The following is an 18,366-nucleotide window of genomic DNA, read 5'->3' on the forward strand; positions in this document are numbered from 1 at the left end:
CCATTTCCTACACCCTTAAATAAGAAGATAGTTTTAGAAGTGTTAAAATAGCTTTAAAAGCCTGAAACATAAAGCCAGAAAAGGAGCATTAAATATTTGGAACCTAACAGTGATCAAAATCATCAATTGAAGTATACAGAATGATATACTGAAAAAGTTGTTGCTACTTGGTAACTTAATGCGGCTGTGAACCTGAAGGAAAGAGAAACAGCAAAATAAAATGAAAAAGAAACAGTTTTGAAAGCTGCCGAGCATGAAACACTAGTTACACCTTAGTTATTGTACAGTTTGCCCAATATTTGTTTGGTGATGAAGAAAGGATTTGTACACTAAAACAACTGAGGAAAAGGTGAGCTGGATTTACATCCCAGGTGCTGTTGAATCCACCTCTCAACATGTACCAGCATAGTGCCGAATGCTTTTCTTCCTGCTAAAGCGGCTCTTTGTCTACATTTTAATTCACCGTAACAATAACTGAATGAACCTTGCCTTAGAACACTGTGCAGGGTTGTTGCACATGTGTAGACGTTCGTGTCTTGATTTGTTGAAATGCAACTTCAGAAGAGAATTCTTTCTTCAAAATCAGTCCCAAACATTTAATGTGTTTACAATCAGACGTTTCTTTTGAACAAAAAAATGAAGATGAGGTGACGTACCTAACTGCTGGGTGACATGGTTGATAAACAAGTCTTGGGGTCTTCCAGCAAAATCAGAGCCTTTGTTCACCAGTGCCTCCTTCATAGCTTTTAACCCATTGATGACAACAGCCGGTTGTGGACCAATGAACACACTGAAGACATTTCCATAGGATTTCCTCAGCTGGGAAAGAAGCAAAGAAAATGTTGGTGTTGAAAATACACAGAAACTATGGCCAAGTCACAGCATCTGGCCAGAGATTGGGAATCCACTGTTGGGCCAAAATGCTTCATCATCAAATATGCAGGGGTAAAAAAGGTCTTTTGATCTATTTTCAAAGTAATACCAATGGTCTTTTAAATATTACAATGCAGTTTTTAGCCAAAATCACAAAACCTGTCATTTTTCTAGGACAGTTCATTCGAAATTTGCCTCTGAGTTGTCAACAGGACTGTTGGCAGGGAGCAACCCCGCCCCCTTCCCCTCCTTATTACTGAGAGCTCTCTGTTTACATGCTTTTCCACTAGCTTACATCTCCTCACAAACCCTGCTGAGATTTGATTCTCCATTCGCCCATTTGAGCGTGAGCGAGATGGAGTTGGCGGAGCAGAGAGCTTGTGGCCCGCCCAGGCCATTTTCTATGTCACATATGTGCTTCCTTTTCCAGCTGTATTTTTTCACTGCTCCTGATTCACCACAATTTGATTAAAGAATTATCTTAATATATGTCCTTCAGTATCAGAAAAATGCCATGTTAAAATATCAAAAACACAATTTTCATCAAAGTAGGTTGTTAAACAAATTAAGAACTCTTATTTTCATTTGGTTGTTTTATTATACGGCCGTAATCCTGAATTTCTATAATCTCTAAACTTCTTGCAAACTGCAGTTTTGCCTTCAAGCTGGTGCTGTTTCCTTTCATTCCCTTTGTCAAGCTCTCATTTAAATGCAGTCAGTTGCTTTTAGGCCTTTTTGTTGTTCTGCGTTTGTGTTGGACTGCAGCAGCGGATTTCTGTTTGGGATGGAAAGATGAATCCTGGACGTTTATCTTGGCTGATTGGAACACGGTGCATTCACATTACGCCACAGATAACTTTGTAAATGACCCCATTTTCTATCAGTGTAAAGAGAAACATCCGTGACATAAAGCTTTGCTTGGACACAGGCCAAGTGTACAGGAGTTCATCAAATCTCCCATTTTAGTAAAAATCTGCAAAAACGCTGCCTAAATGTCCTTAAATTCTTGTGGGAGGTGCACTACAAGTCAGTTAATAGCCAATTCACTCTACACAGGCATTATGCAACCTCCGGCATGAGCAGGAGCCGTTTTTTTTTTTTTTTTTTTTTCCCTAAGTGTGATCCCAGTCCATGCAGAGCGTTCTTACCCTCTCAAAATCCTTTAAAGGATCATCTGTACTCAGGTGCAAAAGGTTTCCCAGCACTGGTAGGGTGGGGGGTCCCGGTGGGAAATTCTTTGGTCTCTGAGGTTTAAGCAGGTAGACGAGGAAAAAGATCAAAAGCCCGAGCAGCACCAGAGAGGCAAACATGGCTGCATAGATTTGACGGAGCTCCAGAAACTATTTGGTGGATTTGAAGAAAAAAGGTTGGCTCAACTCTGCTGTTAGCCCTGCCCCCCTTCCCCTCTGTGACTCTGGGATGTTTAAACAGAAGAAAAGCACTTTCAGAATCTGATAAGTTCCAACAGGAAGAGGTTAGGACTCACAAAGGGACAAGCCCCATAATGTTGTGTTTTTTTAAGGGGAATACTGCCCGTTACATTTCAAGACATTACATGCTGAAGAGTCTCTAAACTAGAAAGTGAAGCCTATGTTTAAAAACAGTTGTTTTGTCCCCATTCAGGAAAACATTTTGACAACTCTTAAAAAAAAACAAGACAATTATTTAAATTATTTTATTCTGATTGAGATGAATTAAGAGCAGACGTAAAAATGTTGTAATGTTGCAAAAGCCTGTAGCTGCTACAGTTGGCGGGCTTCCTGCTCTGCTGTATTCCAACGCCTCCACTTGCATACAAACCTTCGCTTTTGGCATGCGGCTCAAAACAGCACGGCTGGATAGCTCCAATACTGCTCGCCATTTTTGTTGCGTGGCTAATGTCAGGTTGGGGTTGTGAGGTGCTGTAAACTAGCGGGAGAGAGTGTAAACAAAGGGAATCATGAGAAAAGAAAGCAGTCCTACTCCGCACCAACAGTCCTGGCAACACCTCAGAGATGAACTTCTGATGGACTCCTGCTGCTCTGAAGAAACTTTGTCTTAGAAAACAACAAAGGTTTTTTGATTTAGCCTTAAAACTGTATTATCCTAATTAAAAGACCACTAGGAACGATTTTACAATAGATCAAAAGATGACTGAAGTGGGAATTTAAAAGTTTTACGCCCGCTGTTTGTTTTTTCTATGGCTAAGAAGAAAATTTAAAGAAAAATTTTAACTCTTAAGAAAATGTAAAAAGATAAATAAATAAATACTCGCTTAGAGGAGGACCTGTGGTTGGGTCATACCATTCACTGTTTTTTTTTTTTCATCTCAAGAAATTCTGTTCTTGTGCAAGTGAGGAAGGAGAAGAGAGGGTGTAAATGTGGATGACTGATAGGAGTGAGTCACTGATCAAGTGACTGGAGGTCAAAAGTAAAGTGTTTATAATAACTAGATTAGGGGATGAGGGGTTAAAAGTTGAAAAACATTTTTTTTTGGTCTAAATTCATTATTGTAATTTAACGTTTATAATTGTTAAATGTATATATTTTCTTTATTATTCAAACTTCTGTTTTTAAGATAGTTTGTATGTTCTGTTTTTCTTACATAATTAAAGTTGTTTGTGTTAGAATCTTTCCGTGTGCCATTTCAGAAAATTGATCACTTCAGCAGTAAAGAAAGAAGTGTCTGGAATGTGAGATAATTTGATCATGAAAGACAGAACTTCCTGTGATTACAGTAGAAAGTTATTGACAACCACCATGTGACGTATAGATAAATCACTCACCATGTAACTAGGGAGAACTGAATAAAAGTGTGAGGCTGGAACAGTATCCCTTAGGAAGAGCGGTGTGGAGCAGAAGGGTTGTCTGTTTCCAGCTCTCCTCGTGAGAATACCTGACTGTTTCCTTTGTTAATACTGTCTTGTGTTTGCAGAAATAACCTTGACAATAATGTTTTCTTTTAAAAAAGTATTCATATTTAGTTTGAAATCGATGGAAGAAATAATTATAATTGTTGATGTGGAAGTACAAAACCAAACTAACCAGCATTGTGGTTTGAATGGTGGTTTAAAGCTCTCAGTGACCCAGAAGAGCCATGCAGATCCTGAACTGGTGTGACCCGGACTCTTGCCCTCAGGGTTTATACCTTAGTCACGCCTGCCATTACGGGTGGATAGGGGGTGTCTGCGGGTGAAAAATGGGCATCCAGGTGGCCCTGCACAAAATGTTAAGATTGTAGACCGCTTGGTGAGTCCACAGAGGGGAAATAATCCTTACAAATACTTCCCGACACACTTACCACATGCACAACAATGGTACGTTCCATTTTCATGACGTCCCTTAAGGTGGCCGTACCAGCCTCAAGGGAACTGCAAGACACACCTGTTCTCCCTTTAAGATGCAGTCACTCTTCTCTGTGACCCTCCATGGGCCCGGACAACCCAAAAACAAACTGCACCTGTACGGGTCAACCCTCGTATGGGTGCATGTGACAGAAGCCTGACAGAGGCCAGCGATGTTTTGGATGAGGTCCAAGATAAGCTTTACATCTTTTCTTCTGCAAATGTTGCTCACAAATCCAAGTTTACATTTTACACAGAGTTGAACTGACACCTCATATGTTCTTTTTTTTTACTTTTTGTATATTTACTTCTGAACAGTTTTTGTCTGTGTTTCCTATCTTGATGCTAAGATTGTTGCTCAGCAGAGTTTTGCAGACATACAGTTCTACAGTTCCTTTGTGATAAGGTTTATAGTTGAGGTTGCTCTGTCTCGCCCCGAGCCACGTGTTTTTTATGCTGCTATAGATCTAGACTGCTGGGCGTCTTTACTGACTCTGTTCTTCTAACTCCATATCTATGAAACTCTATCTCTTTGATGTTATCTGTTTTTTTCTCTTTCTTGCATCTTTAATTCTTTCCTGACTTTGAACGTTTTGCTGTTGTTATGACTTTCTACTGTCAACCAAAAACAGAACTTAAATGCAGAAAAAAGTAAAAAGCAACCTATTTGTATAATTTACAGATGTAATTTAAGGCAACCAAAATGGCTTCAGGATGCCAAACATGAAATCTCAAAGAACAAATTCTGTAAAGATAAATTAAATTCAAATCTAAAATTAAATAGAATCAAGATAGCTTTATTTGTTAAAAATAAAAAAATTAAAAAAAAGGCTTTACAGTTAAAAACAAGATGACACACAACATAAAAGATTCAATTAAAAGCAACCCACCCCTTTGCCCCCCCCTCCTCCATTGACACATACACCCATGACCTCACAGGTCATAACCTCTTTTTAACCCTTGAGCTATCTTAGATGACCCCACCCTTACGTTGACGTGTTTTCCCTACCATGACAAAGGTGGATAAAGGTGGAAAGATTTCATGTAATTCATGGACACCAGTGAAGATCACAAATCATTGAAGAACAAAGGTTCAGAGCACTGTCTAGTGGGTCCAGATGACCCAACTCCCAACGTTAAAGTGCCTAGGATAGCACAAGGGCTAAAGAACCCAGACTATACTGGTCCTTAGGGATCAGTTTCAGTTCAAACCTGAGTTTTTGGGTCATGCTTTTGTTTTGGTTTGATATGTTTTCAGTTTAACTTTTTTTTCTGTAAAGCCCAACATCAAAGTAATATAATTCAATGGGTAATGGCTAACTTAACCTAAACAGACTAAGCTTAACTGGGCATCCTTGCCCCTAGACCCTTCTTCTCTGTACGGAAAAACTGCATATACTGTATATGATTTTTTTTGCATTGCAAATAACTAATAACAAAAAACCAATTTTATTTGGAAAATAAAAGGCCAAAATCTAGATAATATATTAAAGTAGAAAATACAGGATAAAATGAGTTATTCTGCTTGTGTCCATCCTGTTTCTTATTTTACATTTTCAATGAGTGGAGTGCCTTTTGTTTTTCCAAGTAAAGTGTTCCTTGGTTAAAAAAAAGATTAGTAAAGATAACTATTTGAATAACTAAACATGAAAAACTAGTTACTGATCTGGTTTTTGGTTCCCAAGTATCTTAAGGTTGCTGAGGTGCCACAACGATCACTCTGTTGCTTCTATTGGATTTTTTACTCAAACTTTACAGACAAAAAGACTCAAATATCTTCAGAAATACTTTATAGACTTAAACACCAACTGCTGTTGTGGATTTGAAAGCGATGATTGCTGCTTGTTGTTGTTGAACATGTTTGCATTAGACTTTTCAGCCTCTGCTGCATCTTCACCCAAAACTACAAACTTTACAAACTACAAACCATGTGAACAGAGTAAACAAAAAAGGTTGAAGAGTCGCATATATGTGAAAAAAAAATACAAAGTTTACAGTAATTGATAAATTGTCAGTTGCAGTTGATGGAATAATGTCTAACAATTGAAATATGTAACGATTTAGGGAAAAATGTCATTATAAGCTGTGTTTATAAGTCACCAGGGTCAAGCCTAGAAGTGTTCTGTGACTGGATGGAAAAGATGTTCACCTCTCTAAATAACAAAATGTTATACATCTGAGGAATTTTCAATATCGATCTGATAAACCCCAGCAAACATAAAGCAACCGACGACTTTATCAGCAGAATGTTTGCTATGAGTTTATATCCAACCATAACAAGACCCAGCAGAATCACTACTCAAAGTGCTACTCTTATTTTTTTTTTTTTTTTTTTTTTTTTTTAACTTGTCCTGTCCAACAGCTAGGCAAACAGATGAGAGCTGAGGGCCTCTTGTGTTGGACATATTTTATTTTAACAAGAGGGGTTATTCATCTTCAGACAAACCAAAGGTATGTCTGAATAAACCCCTTTTGTAATTGAGGCCAAAATTTATTAATTTCAATCATGTTTGAAAATCTTTGGTGTTGGACCGGACGGAAAAGGAAAGAGGGGAAGAAGAGAGAGGGACGTTAGAGAGAGGGGGGGTAGGAGGGTGATAATAGGAGGGGAAGGGGGGTAAGACCATGAAGCAGCATAGAGCAGACAGGTTTACTGGTTGTTTATCGTTACGGTACGGTTCAAATGTAGTACAAAAAGGGCGGGGCCTGTTCACACACACTCAAATATTATCAACACACCTGCTAGCCGCAAAAATGTCCACATGTCAACATGCACACAAAACAGATAGTGTTCACGAACGCATACCTATGCCTTTAAACCAACTAGTGTGAAATCTTTCATTCATTCAATCATGCAAACTATTAGTGCAAAGGTGAGCTAACACCTGTGCTCAGGTGAGTGTTTATGTTCTTCTAAAATGGATGGTGGAATGTGAAAAGAAGGAGGAGGAGCGCCCAGCCACCCCCACACCCATACCCCCGCCGCAGCAGCAGCGGCAGCCGGAATTCCCCCAACGCCACACGGGAACAGGCAGGGAACAACCGCCCCCCGGGCGACCAAGACCGCCACCCAGGCCAGGGCCAGCAGGACCGCCGCGAGGCCCCCAGAGCCAGAGAGCAGGGAGGCGCAGAGGGAAAGAGAGCGCCGCCCCAGCCCAGCCAGGAAAGCAGCCCCCCGCCGCGCCGGAAGAGCCCAACGCAGGGCCCCACCGGAGAGGGACGCCCACAGCCCCAGACGAGCACCCCACCACCACCCAGGAGTTCCGGGCATCCCCCCGCCCCGACCCCAGGTACGAGCCAGGACCCCCCAAGGGAGACCCGCTCCGCACTCCAGGCAGCCACCCACCCGGCCCACGGTTGGTCCAGGTAGGAGCAAGGCAGGGGCCCGCCGCCCCCGCCCAGGAGGGGGGAACCCCGGGGAAAAAAGGGCAGCCCACAAGGGATGTTATAAATATGGCCCGACCAGGCTCGGCCATGTTGGAAGTTTGGCGGGGCCCAGCGCCCAGGGGCAAGGACCAGGACCCACCCTAGTGCTACTCTTATTAATAAGATAAGACTTATCCAGACAAAACTGGAACTCTGTGTACAGAGCGAAAGATGTGGACTTCGCTTATAAATGTTTTTTAGAAATATTTAGCTTACTTTACAAAAAGAACTGCCCAATTAATGAACTCAAGAACAAATTTGGCAAATGCCCTTGGTTAACTACCGGTCAACAAAATGCTTGTAAAAAGAAAAATAACCTCTATAAAAATTCTTGAAACAGGGGACAAGAGAAACTGAACAAATATAAGTCATAAAAAAATAAACTAACTAAAATAACACGGCACAGTAAAAAAGTGTACTTCAGATAATCTACTGAATGAAAATTAAAACAGTGTAAAGCGAGTTTGGGAAATAAATAACATAATTAAAAATGGGACAAAAAAAGCGAACATATCCAGATTACTTTACAGTTGAGAAGGGTCAAAGCTATGACATCAATGTAGCAGCAAACGGCCTCAATAACTATTTTGTAAACGTGGGTCCAGAGTTGGCAGCAGAAATTCCAAAATTCAAAACCAGCAAAGACAATAATCCACCCATCAAAAGGATCCCACACTCAATCTTTCTCTCTGATGTGAACAAACATGAGCTGATATCAATTGTAAATAAATTCAAGAGTAAAAACTCAAATGATTGTGAGGATATTGATATGACAGTGGTGAAAAAGGTCATTAATAGTATCTCTAAGCCTCTAACATACATATGTAACTTATCATTACGAACAGGGAGATTCCCAAACCAAATGAAAATCAAAAGTGATTCCTATCTATAAAAGCGGAGACAAACACCAATTTACAAACCATAGACCTGTTTCCCCTTTTCCACAATTCTCAAAAATTCTACAAAAAATATTCAATGATAAATTAGTTACATTTATTGATAAATATAACATTATAAATGAAAACCAATATGGTTTTGGAGAAAACAGATCAACCTCATTGGATATCATTGATGCTGTGGAGGAAATCACAAATGCTCTGGACGAAAAGAAATATGCAGCTGGAATTCTCATTGACTTAAAAAAAGCATTTGACACTTTCAATCATGACATCCTACTTGACAAACTGGAAGTATTTGGGCTAAAAGGACCAGCGCTAACTTGGGTCAAAAGGTATCTAATGGGAAAAAACAATTTGTCAAGATTGATGAATTTACATCAGAAACCATAGAGATAAGTTCTGGTGTCCCACAAGGATCAATTCTGGGCCCGCTGCTATTCAATATATACATAAACGATATATTCAATGTTTCAAAGCTAATGAAACTCATATTATTTGCTGATGACACAAAAATATACTATTCTACAAACAACCATAGGGAACTTATCAATGTGTTAAACACAGAGTTAACCAAAATAAAATCATGGATGGATTAAAACTAATTATTTTTGAACCTTGATAAAACCAAAGTGGTCTTTTTTGTTAGCTACAACGCCAATGCCGAGCTATCAATTGAAATAAATAATTTCCTAATTGAAAGTGTTACAGAAATCAAATTCTTAGGGGTTGTTAGTGATGACAAACTAAATTGGAAGCCTCACATCAGACACATGCAAACTAAAGTCTCAAAAAGTATTTCAATCATAAATAAATCTAAACATATATTAGAATACAAAAGTAGCTATTTATTGTACTGCTCCTTAATATTACCATATTTCACCCTACTGTATAGAAATTTGGGGGAATAATAACAAAAGTTCACTACATCCTCTCTTTTTATTTCAAAAACGAGCCATCAGAATTGTACATAAAGCTGGATATCTTGATCATACAAACAATTTACTTTATCAATCTAGACTTTTTAAACTGTATGACCTTGTGGATTTTTACACTGCGCAACTTTTATACACAGTCAGTGGGAAATCGTTACCATTCAACATCCAAAAACATTCATTCATTTTCTATTCCGTTTAGTCCCTTTCGGGGTCACGGGGCTGCTGGAGCCTATCCCGGCCACTTGTGGGCGAAGGCAGGGGACCCCTGGACAGGTCGCCAGTCTGTCGCAGGGTAGAATGTCCACAATCACACATCCATTCACTCTCACATTCACACCTATGGACAATTTAGAGTTGCCAATTAACCTATGAAGCATGTTTTTGGACGGTGGGAGGAAGCCGGAGATCCCGCAGAGAACCCCCGCATGCACGGGGAGAACCTGCAAACTCCACACAGAAAGGTCCCCCGTTGATGTTGTGTTTTTCATGTCCCCTTGAACCTTCTTGCTGTGATGCAAGAGCGCTAACCACTGCACCACCGTGCAGCCTAAAACAGTTCTTAGAAAATGAAGGAGGCTACAAACTGAGGGGATGTAGGAATTTCAAGATCAAACTGATAAGAACCACAAAGAAAAGTTTTTTGTGTGTCAGTGTGTGGCACTAAACTTTGGAACGGGTTAAGTAATGAGCTCAAACAATGTTCAAATATCCAAATATTCAAGAAAATGTATAAAGAAACTCTGATCTCAGGGTTAGACAATAAGAGTAGTTAAGGATCAATAGGTGTTAGAATAATTCCAAATACATGTGTGAACTTGATTATGGTGAAATAATCAAAGCTCTTTTAATTACAATCAATGAGTTTTAAATTGTAGTGTGCAATAATGATTACTGAAATGTTTGAATTACAATTAATAAGCTATTGATTTTCTTTACTTGACATGCCATGTGTAGCAATAATTACTGGTTTATTGTGATAATGTGTTCTAATTAGAATCAATCAATTACATAATGGTTACTGTTTACTGAAATCATGAATTAATGTTTTCTGAAGATAATCAATCATTACTAGGCACTTTTGTTACCTGAAAAGAATCTATCGGATCAGAACCGGATTACAAAAACTGTAAAACTATAAAATGAATTAACTCAGTAGGGGTGGGATTATATAAATTTGCTTCTTCCCACTCCTTTTCAAGCAATAAATCAAGCTCTACTCTACTTTAGTCAATTATCACTGTATTTAATTAAGCAAATGCGATTAAAGTGACTTTTTTGTTTTGTTTTATTTTCTGTCTTTTTAATCTATGCATTTCAACTTTTCTGTAATGATTTTGTTTATTATGTGTAAATTCTTTATTGCTTTGACTACAATGCTTGAAATAAATCAATAAATCAAATCAAATCAATGCTGTTGCCAACTCTCTTTAAAAGTAACTGCTGATCGCCGCCTGCTGTTATTAAAAAAATGTTCAAAAATGTACACAACAACTATATAGCATCAAGCATAAATTTCCTGCAGCTGTGAAAACATTCAGCCGCGTTTTCTGTCTTAACTGGTTTGAAGGGAGGATTGTTTTCCCGCCTCATTTCCTCCACATAGCATGTTTTGACCTCACCGGCTCCACCCTCTTATGTTCCAGAACAGCATAACACTGGCACAGAGGTTGGTTTTTCCTCCCCCATGAGGCCAGTGAAAATTGGAAACGGTAGAAAGAGAGATTTCAGTTGTACCTGTTTTGTGCAATGACTGCACAAAAGGGGCTTATATGGGAAGGGATTTTACCGACCTAAGGAAAAGACCACTGTGGTGTCCCTCTGTTGACACAGTGGTGTGACAGATGCTGACGCCACTTAAAGACTTTTCTCTTTCCTGAATGTGACTTTCACAGAATTCCACACCACCATGATGGAGACTCACTTCCTGTCTGACTGACAGGCTCACAACACTTTAGCAAAACGTTAGCTCAGAGAATTATTAGGAGACATTTAAAGAGAAACAATTACAGAGTAACCTTAATCCTAATGGTTCTTTACTTTTGCATAATTTAGCAACATGTGAGTGAATGTGTGTGTGACTGGGTGAATGGGTCTGTGACTGTAAAGCGCTTTGTTCTTGTAGGAAGAAAGGCGCTATATAAGTATACGCCAACATAAGAATTTAAGCACGAAGGGCAACTGACATGACACCCGAAAAACCTGCATGTTTCACTGATTGTTCTAAAACAATAAGAAAAGAAAGTAAATATGGTAAATGGATTATACTTAGCCCTTGTGCTATCCTAGGCACTGTAAAATTGGGAGTTGGGTCATCTAGACCCACTAGACAGTGCTCTGAATCTTTTTTCTTCAATGATTTGTGATCTTACATTACATGAAATCTTTCCACCTTTATCCACCTTTGTCATGGTAGGAATAACACGTCAATGTAACCCCCCTTACATACATCTAAGATAGCACAAGGGTTAATCAGTGGGAATGTTTACATTGGGTATGTACGAATTCCTTCACTACTAGCTACATAGTGCACTATATAGTGTGTTTGCCATTTTGTAGTGCTGTCTGAATCTACAATTCCAAAATCAAGTGCCCTAAAAGTTTTCTCAGAAGTCTCTGCAAAAACCAGTGTGCATTAATGCTCACTAGATTGGCAAATAAAGACCACAATGCATTGCGTTTGAACTATTTTTGCAACAAAAATATTTAAATGTATTTTTCAAATAAACTAACAAAGTTTCCATCATCAGAACACAGTGGATTCATACATACTCGTTGTGAAATGTTTGTATTGATTAGATTTTCACTTCATGTTTAAAAAAAAAAGTAGTGAGGATGGTTTCCGAATTGCTTTTAAAATCCAGTGCACTACATAGTCCCGCACTACATCGTTTTTCAGTAGTTAGGGATTCGTGTGGGAATTCGGACACAGCCGTCGTCTCTGTTGTATTTGTGTCTGACATCTGTCCCTCTGTAACGCAACGCAACGCAAGCTTGGGGCGGGAGTTCTATTTCAGTCCGTCGATTTTACAGCAAAAACGCAGAGAAACTGCATACAGATGCAGATTTCAAAACAAAAATTGACACAATTTTATTTTGTATTTAAGGTGACATACCTATGCAGACACATGCTAACACAGCGGACAACATTAGTCCATTTTTCGCCATAGACAATGAAAGTTTAATTTTGGAAGTACAAGTACACAACATCATTTATGACACAAAACAAGACAAAATTCAAATCTGGCAATACACTTACACCAACCTCCACCGGGAGCAATGTTGAGTTCAGGACATTTCGACACATGGGCGAGCAAGGAAGGAAAGGAAATGAACCTGCCTTCAGAGGTCGACCACTCTACCTCTGCACCGTGGGTGCCCCAAATATACTCAGATATTCAGTACAACTCCCACTACTTAAAATTAGAAAGTATGTACTGACAAACCATGTATTTATTTATTTGTTTATAGTTTTCAAATAAATTTAGATGTGCAGCCTGGGAGAGTAAAAACCCTTTTGTGTTTTTTTGGTCCAGTTTGGAACGGATGGTGTGCTGCGAGTCAGCCCATACACTTGTTTTTGTGTTTTCAAAATCATGAGGAATTAATCTCCTATTATATAATCTCCTATTATTAAATTCCTTCCTTACACTTCCAGTATGGAAGTCTCACCCACTATTGTCTGGAATTAACTAGATGGTTTTTCAGATAAACTTTCCTGTGAACTGCAGCTTTGCTCGTTTCCTCCCATGAACTCTTCTGACCTCAAAAAGGAGCAAAGACCTCAGATGGGGTGAGGAATTGCTCACGCCGTGTCCACACACCCATGTAGGCGTGCAGCTTTTTGGGAAGTGATGTTAGAAAGGTCACAGGATCAGATTGTTCAGGGTTGAGTGTGTGTCAGGGAAGGGGGCCTGACTTCTCTTCTGCTTAAATACCAAACAAATGCGATAAACGCTCAAGGAGTCTACAAGCACCAGCAGCAAAAGTCAGAGAAGAGAAAGAAGAGCTGTGATGGCAAACCACTGTAAGTTTTTCAGTTTGTAAAACAATCTGTAATATTCAAATATTATTGCAGAATGTATTTCTTTTTCTTTTAAAAACTAGGGAAAAATTCTGCTTCTTAGCACTTCTGTGTTCTGTTAACATACTTCCTTATGGACTGACAATTCTAACTATTATACAGTATACCCAATTTTTTTATGACTTTGATCATTTTCAGAAATAATAATTAATAATCTATTTTATCCTTTCCATTCTATCCAAAAGCTTTCGCAAAGTTGACTTAAAACAAAAAACACATTTTGTAGATTTTTACAAAAAAAAAATACACATTTATATATATATGCATTTTTTGAGCATATTAAGTGTTTTTAAGCATATTTAGGATTCTTTCGGTTTATATTTGTAAAGTTGCATTTAATTTCGCTTCAAATTTTACATTGACAAACACTTGCTGTATAAACATTCTTCACATTTTTTTACAAGTTTTTCTTTTTCGCTCTTTCTTTAGCAAATAATAGTTTTAGAATTTAGTTCATAATTACACAAAATTAGACATTCTTAGTTTGAAGCTGGTTTGTCCTGTTGTCTGTTTAATTGTTAGATTTTTTATTTAAACATAAACACTTAAGCATCTTAGATGTCTTTTCTTTTTTTAACTTGTCCTGTCCAACAGCTGGGCAGACAGATGAGAGCTGAGGGCCTCTTGTGTTGGACATATTTTACTTTAACAAGAGGGATATTAATCTTCAGACAAACCAAAGGCATGACTGAATTAACCCCTTTTGTAATTGAGGCCAAACTTTATTAATTTCAATCATGTTTGAAAATCTTTGGTGTTGGACCGGACGGAAAAGGAAAGGAGGGAAGAAGAGAGAGGGAGGGGGGGTGATAGTGGGAGGGGGGGGATAAGACCATGAAGCAGCATAGAGCAGACAATTTTACTGGTTGTTTATCATTACGGTAAGGTTCAAATGTAGTAAAAAAGGGCGGGGCCTGTCCACACACACACTGAAATGTTATCAACACACCTGCTAGCTGTAAAATGTCCACATGTCAACATGTACACAAAACAGATATTGTTCACACACGCATACTTATGCCTTTAAACCAACTAGTGTGAAATCTTTCATTCATTCAATCATGCAAACTATTAGTGCAAAGGTGAGCTAACACCTGTGCTCAGGTGAGTGTTTATGTTCTTCTAAATTGGATGGTGGAATGTGAAAAGAAGGAGGAGGAGCGCCTAGCCACCCCCACACCCAGACCCCCGCCGCAGCAGCAGCGGCAGCCGGAACCCCCCAACGCCACACGGCAGCAGGCAGGGGCCAACCACCCCCCGGGCGACCAAATCCGCCACCCAGGCCAGGACCAGCAGGACCGCCGCGAGGCCCCCAGAGCCAGAGAGCAGGGAAGCACGGGGGAAAGAGAGCAGCGCCCCAGCCCAACCAGGAGAGCAGCCCCCCCGCCGCGCCGGAAGAGCCCAACGCAGGGCCCCACCCGAGAAGGGCACCCACAGCCCCAGACGAGCACCCCATCACCACCCAGGAGTTCCGGGCATCCCCCCGCCCCAACCCCAGGTACGAGCCAGGACCCCCAAGGGAGACCCGCTCCGCGCTCCAGGCAGCCACCCACCCGGCCCACGGTTGGTCCAGGGAGGAGCTAGGCAGGGGCCAGCCACCCCCACCCCGTAGGAGAGCACCCCTGGGAAAAAGGGGGGCCCACAAGGGGTGTTGTAAACATGGCCCGACCAGGCTCGGCCACTGTTGGAAGTTTGGCGGGGCCCAGCGCCCAGGGGCAAGGACCAGAATCCACCCCCAGGGACACGGACACCCCCGGCTCAGGTGTAATGTGAACCCCCCCACCAAGCGGAGAGAGCGCCGCCTGGCCCAGGAGACCGGCACCCAAGGGACACGGCAGCCGCCGCCAAGGGACCCGTACCCCCCACCAGGGAAGGGGTAGGGGACAGATGGTCCTAGGTCCCACCTTCCTTGCAAAATGTGTGTGTGCGTGTATGTGTGTTTGAGAGGGTGTGCATGTGTGTGTGTTATATGTTGGAGTGTATATTTTGAGGGGTTAAGGGGTGTGTGTACTAAGGGGGGTGCAGTTAAAATTGGCGGGTAGGGCACTGAGGGACATCTCCTGATTACTCACAGTGATGTCCCCTCACCCTCCCCACCAAGGGGCCCTAAATGTCTAAGGTGCGGTTAAAATTGGCAGGTAGGGTGCTAGGAGGACATCAGCTGCTTGCTGGCAGTGATGTCCAAGCACCCCCCCCTACCAAGGGCCCTACATGTCTAAGGTGCAAATAAAACCGAAAGAGGGAAGCATCTTAGATGTCTTAAATTTTTTTCGGTTTACCCGGAGTTCTGCATGTAGATTTAAACTGCATCAGCAGAGGAACATTTTTAAGCAGCCATGTGTATTTACTATAGGAAACACGGATTCAGTTACCTTCAAAGGGGCAAGAACAGCTTTTAATCCATCATAATCTGCTGCAGGAAAACTTAATTGCTTTTAAAATGATCAAAATAACGTTAGCTGGTTTGCAGATACGTCCTACAACATAAAGACATACCTCCAAAAAATTATAGAAAAGGGATGTTTTTCTCTCTCTTCTCTATTTAGGTTCGGAAAATATCTTGGGTGAAGAACCAACAGCTTCACTGAAAATGTCACTTCTCTGTTGGTTTCCTTCAGGTTTGACTTCCAACGTGGACCTGAGAAGCCGTGAAAACAACTCCTCTCACCGTACGAAGGAAATCGATCGGGATCGTTTGATTGTCCGCAGAGGCCAGCCCTTCTCAGTCGCAGTACAGATCTGCGACTCTACGGTGCAGAACGGCCAACTGGAACTGGTCCTGCACCTTGGTGAGCACTGATACAGCCAGCTGGGATTCTAAACTGTTTCTATGGTTTTCCACTGTGCTTACAGGAGTAACAGTTTGATACGCATGAACAATTTTAGGTTACAAACCCAACATTTACAGGAGTCATCAAACTTTTTTTAGTATCAGTTTGAAATCCTTGTGATGTTTTTCGATTAGCAGCTCCAATCTTTCTCCGTTTCTAATGTTTACTTCTTCATTACTTTACTTCAGAGTGTTTGTTCTTCTATTAAGCAGTCAAATGAGCTGGGTTGTAACATAAAAGTGGGGCTTGTCCGTGATAAGTCTCATTTCTTGTTTAGATTTTTAGATGGGTTGTAGGGTAGGATCTTTGTAGCTGTGACTAGACGTCCATGTTTTTCCTTCCTGTTGTCTTTATGAGTTTAGATTTTGATTTATCCTTAATATTAGATTGTTATACTTGGACTAATACGATAATATCTATTTATACATGTGTATTTGTAAATAACAATTCACAACTCCAACCTTTCACTGTTTCTAATGTTTACTTCTTCATTACTTTACTTTGTGAAAAGTAATTATGTTAATGTGGTTTTCTATTAAACTAACAGATCAGTTTGTAACATAAGATGGGGGCTTGTCCAGGATGTGTCTCATTTCTTGTTTAGATTTTTAGACATGGGGAGCTGAGTGTAATCTTTGTAGCTGTGATTATATGTCTGTTTTCGTCTTTCTTTTTCTTGGATTTGTCCCATTTATCGTTTAGATTTTTTGACATGAGGTGTTTTTCTTCTGGTTGCCTTTATGATTTTATATTTTTGTGTATCCTCATTATTAAATTGTTATTCTTGGAATAGAAATAAGTAAAATTACAATATCTATAACTATATAGATAGATAGATAGATAGATAGATAGATAGATAGATAGATAGATAGATAGATAGATAGATAGATAGATAGATAGATAGATAGATAGATAGATAGATAGATAGATAGATAGATAGATAGATAGATAGATAGATAGATAGATAGATAGATAGATAGATAGATAGATAGATAGATAGATAGATAGATAGATAGATAGATAGATAGATAGATAGATAGATAGATAGATAGATAGATAGATAGATAGATAGATAGATAGATAGATAGATAGATAGATAGATAGATAGATAGATAGATAGATAGATAGATAGATAGATAGATATCTTTGTAGTTTGCAATGATATTTTTTTCTCCTTGACTTTTTAGGAAAGAGAGATGAAGTCATGATCAAGGTCCAGAGGGAGAGTGGTGGTGCAGACCACTGGTGGTTTTCCCAGCAGGCAGCGCAGGATGAAGTGATGCTGACGTTGCACAGCCCAGCGGATGCTATCATCGGCCAATACCGTCTTGCTGTGCTAGTGATGTCACCCGATGGACACATTGTCCAAAAAATAGAGGGAGTCAGCTTCCACCTGCTGTTCAACCCTTGGAACAAAGGTGACGGGTCAAGACCTTTTTCCATCTTTTCAATAAAAGTTCAATGTTTGAATGAAATGAGTTTTTCCTCTTAAAGGTATGAGGAATTCGTGCTGTATTATGCATCATGTGACCTGAAGGGTGTGTGTCTGTGTGTTGGCAGATGATGCTGTATACCTGCCTGAAGAATCTCATCTGCAGGAGTACGTGATGAACGAGACTGGGATCATATACAGGGGTACCTCGGAATACATTAGCAGTATTCCTTGGAATTATGGGCAGGTAACTCGGACACAGTTTTACTGTGTGTGTTTTTGTCAGGTTAGCGTTCAGCTTGTGTGAATTTTCACAGTAGTGTGACAGCAGACATGAAAATCTTTTTGTTGGATGAAGGAAAAATTTTGAGGAGACGTGTGAAAATGTTGGTCAACCGCTCAAACAAGGGTTGGTCCTCTCACGACTTGCTGCAAGGACAGACGGCAGACAACAAGATTGACAGACGGGAATATTATCTTATATGAAAATAAATCACCTCAGTTTGAAAGTATTTTCTTGTGTCAGCACAAACAAAACTTTTCCATCAAAAACACTGAAGAAAGCA

At 40.0% G+C, this 18,366-nt stretch overlaps 2 protein-coding genes across 4 annotated transcripts in view; one reads left to right on the top strand and one right to left on the bottom strand.

Annotated features, from left to right (window-relative positions):
* tgm2l (transglutaminase 2, like) overlaps positions 1–18,366 on the top strand; it is a 109,220-nt gene that overhangs the window by 79,833 nt on the left and 11,021 nt on the right. Inside the window, exons 1-4 of one of the 2 annotated variants that reach the window (XM_023955994.2) lie at positions 13,332–13,480; positions 16,156–16,326; positions 17,556–17,786; positions 17,929–18,047. In XM_023955994.2, coding sequence (XP_023811762.1) covers positions 13,468–13,480; positions 16,156–16,326; positions 17,556–17,786; positions 17,929–18,047 — 534 coding nt within the window. In that variant the 5' untranslated portion in view covers positions 13,332–13,467. Of the gene's footprint in view, positions 1–13,331; positions 13,481–16,155; positions 16,327–17,555; positions 17,787–17,928; positions 18,048–18,366 lie in introns of those variants that run through there. The other variant, XM_078948946.1, reaches the window with a different exon arrangement.
* The window catches only part of LOC144992482 (cytochrome P450 2F2-like), a 29,055-nt gene that overhangs the window by 6,390 nt on the left and 4,299 nt on the right, over positions 1–18,366 (bottom strand). Inside the window, exons 1-2 of one of the 2 annotated variants that reach the window (XM_078948948.1) lie at positions 2,022–2,384; positions 657–819 (exon numbers count right to left, since the gene is read on the bottom strand). In XM_078948948.1, the coding sequence (XP_078805074.1) occupies positions 657–819; positions 2,022–2,183 (325 nt within the window). In that variant the 5' untranslated portion in view covers positions 2,184–2,384. Of the gene's footprint in view, positions 1–656; positions 820–2,021; positions 2,385–18,366 lie in introns of those variants that run through there. The other variant, XM_078948949.1, reaches the window with a different exon arrangement.

The sequence above is a fragment of the Oryzias latipes genome, chromosome 6 (assembly GCF_053564925.1).
Source record: "Oryzias latipes strain Hd-rR chromosome 6, Olatipes_Hd-rR_3.1".
NCBI classification, from domain to species: Eukaryota; Metazoa; Chordata; class Actinopteri; order Beloniformes; family Adrianichthyidae; genus Oryzias; species Oryzias latipes.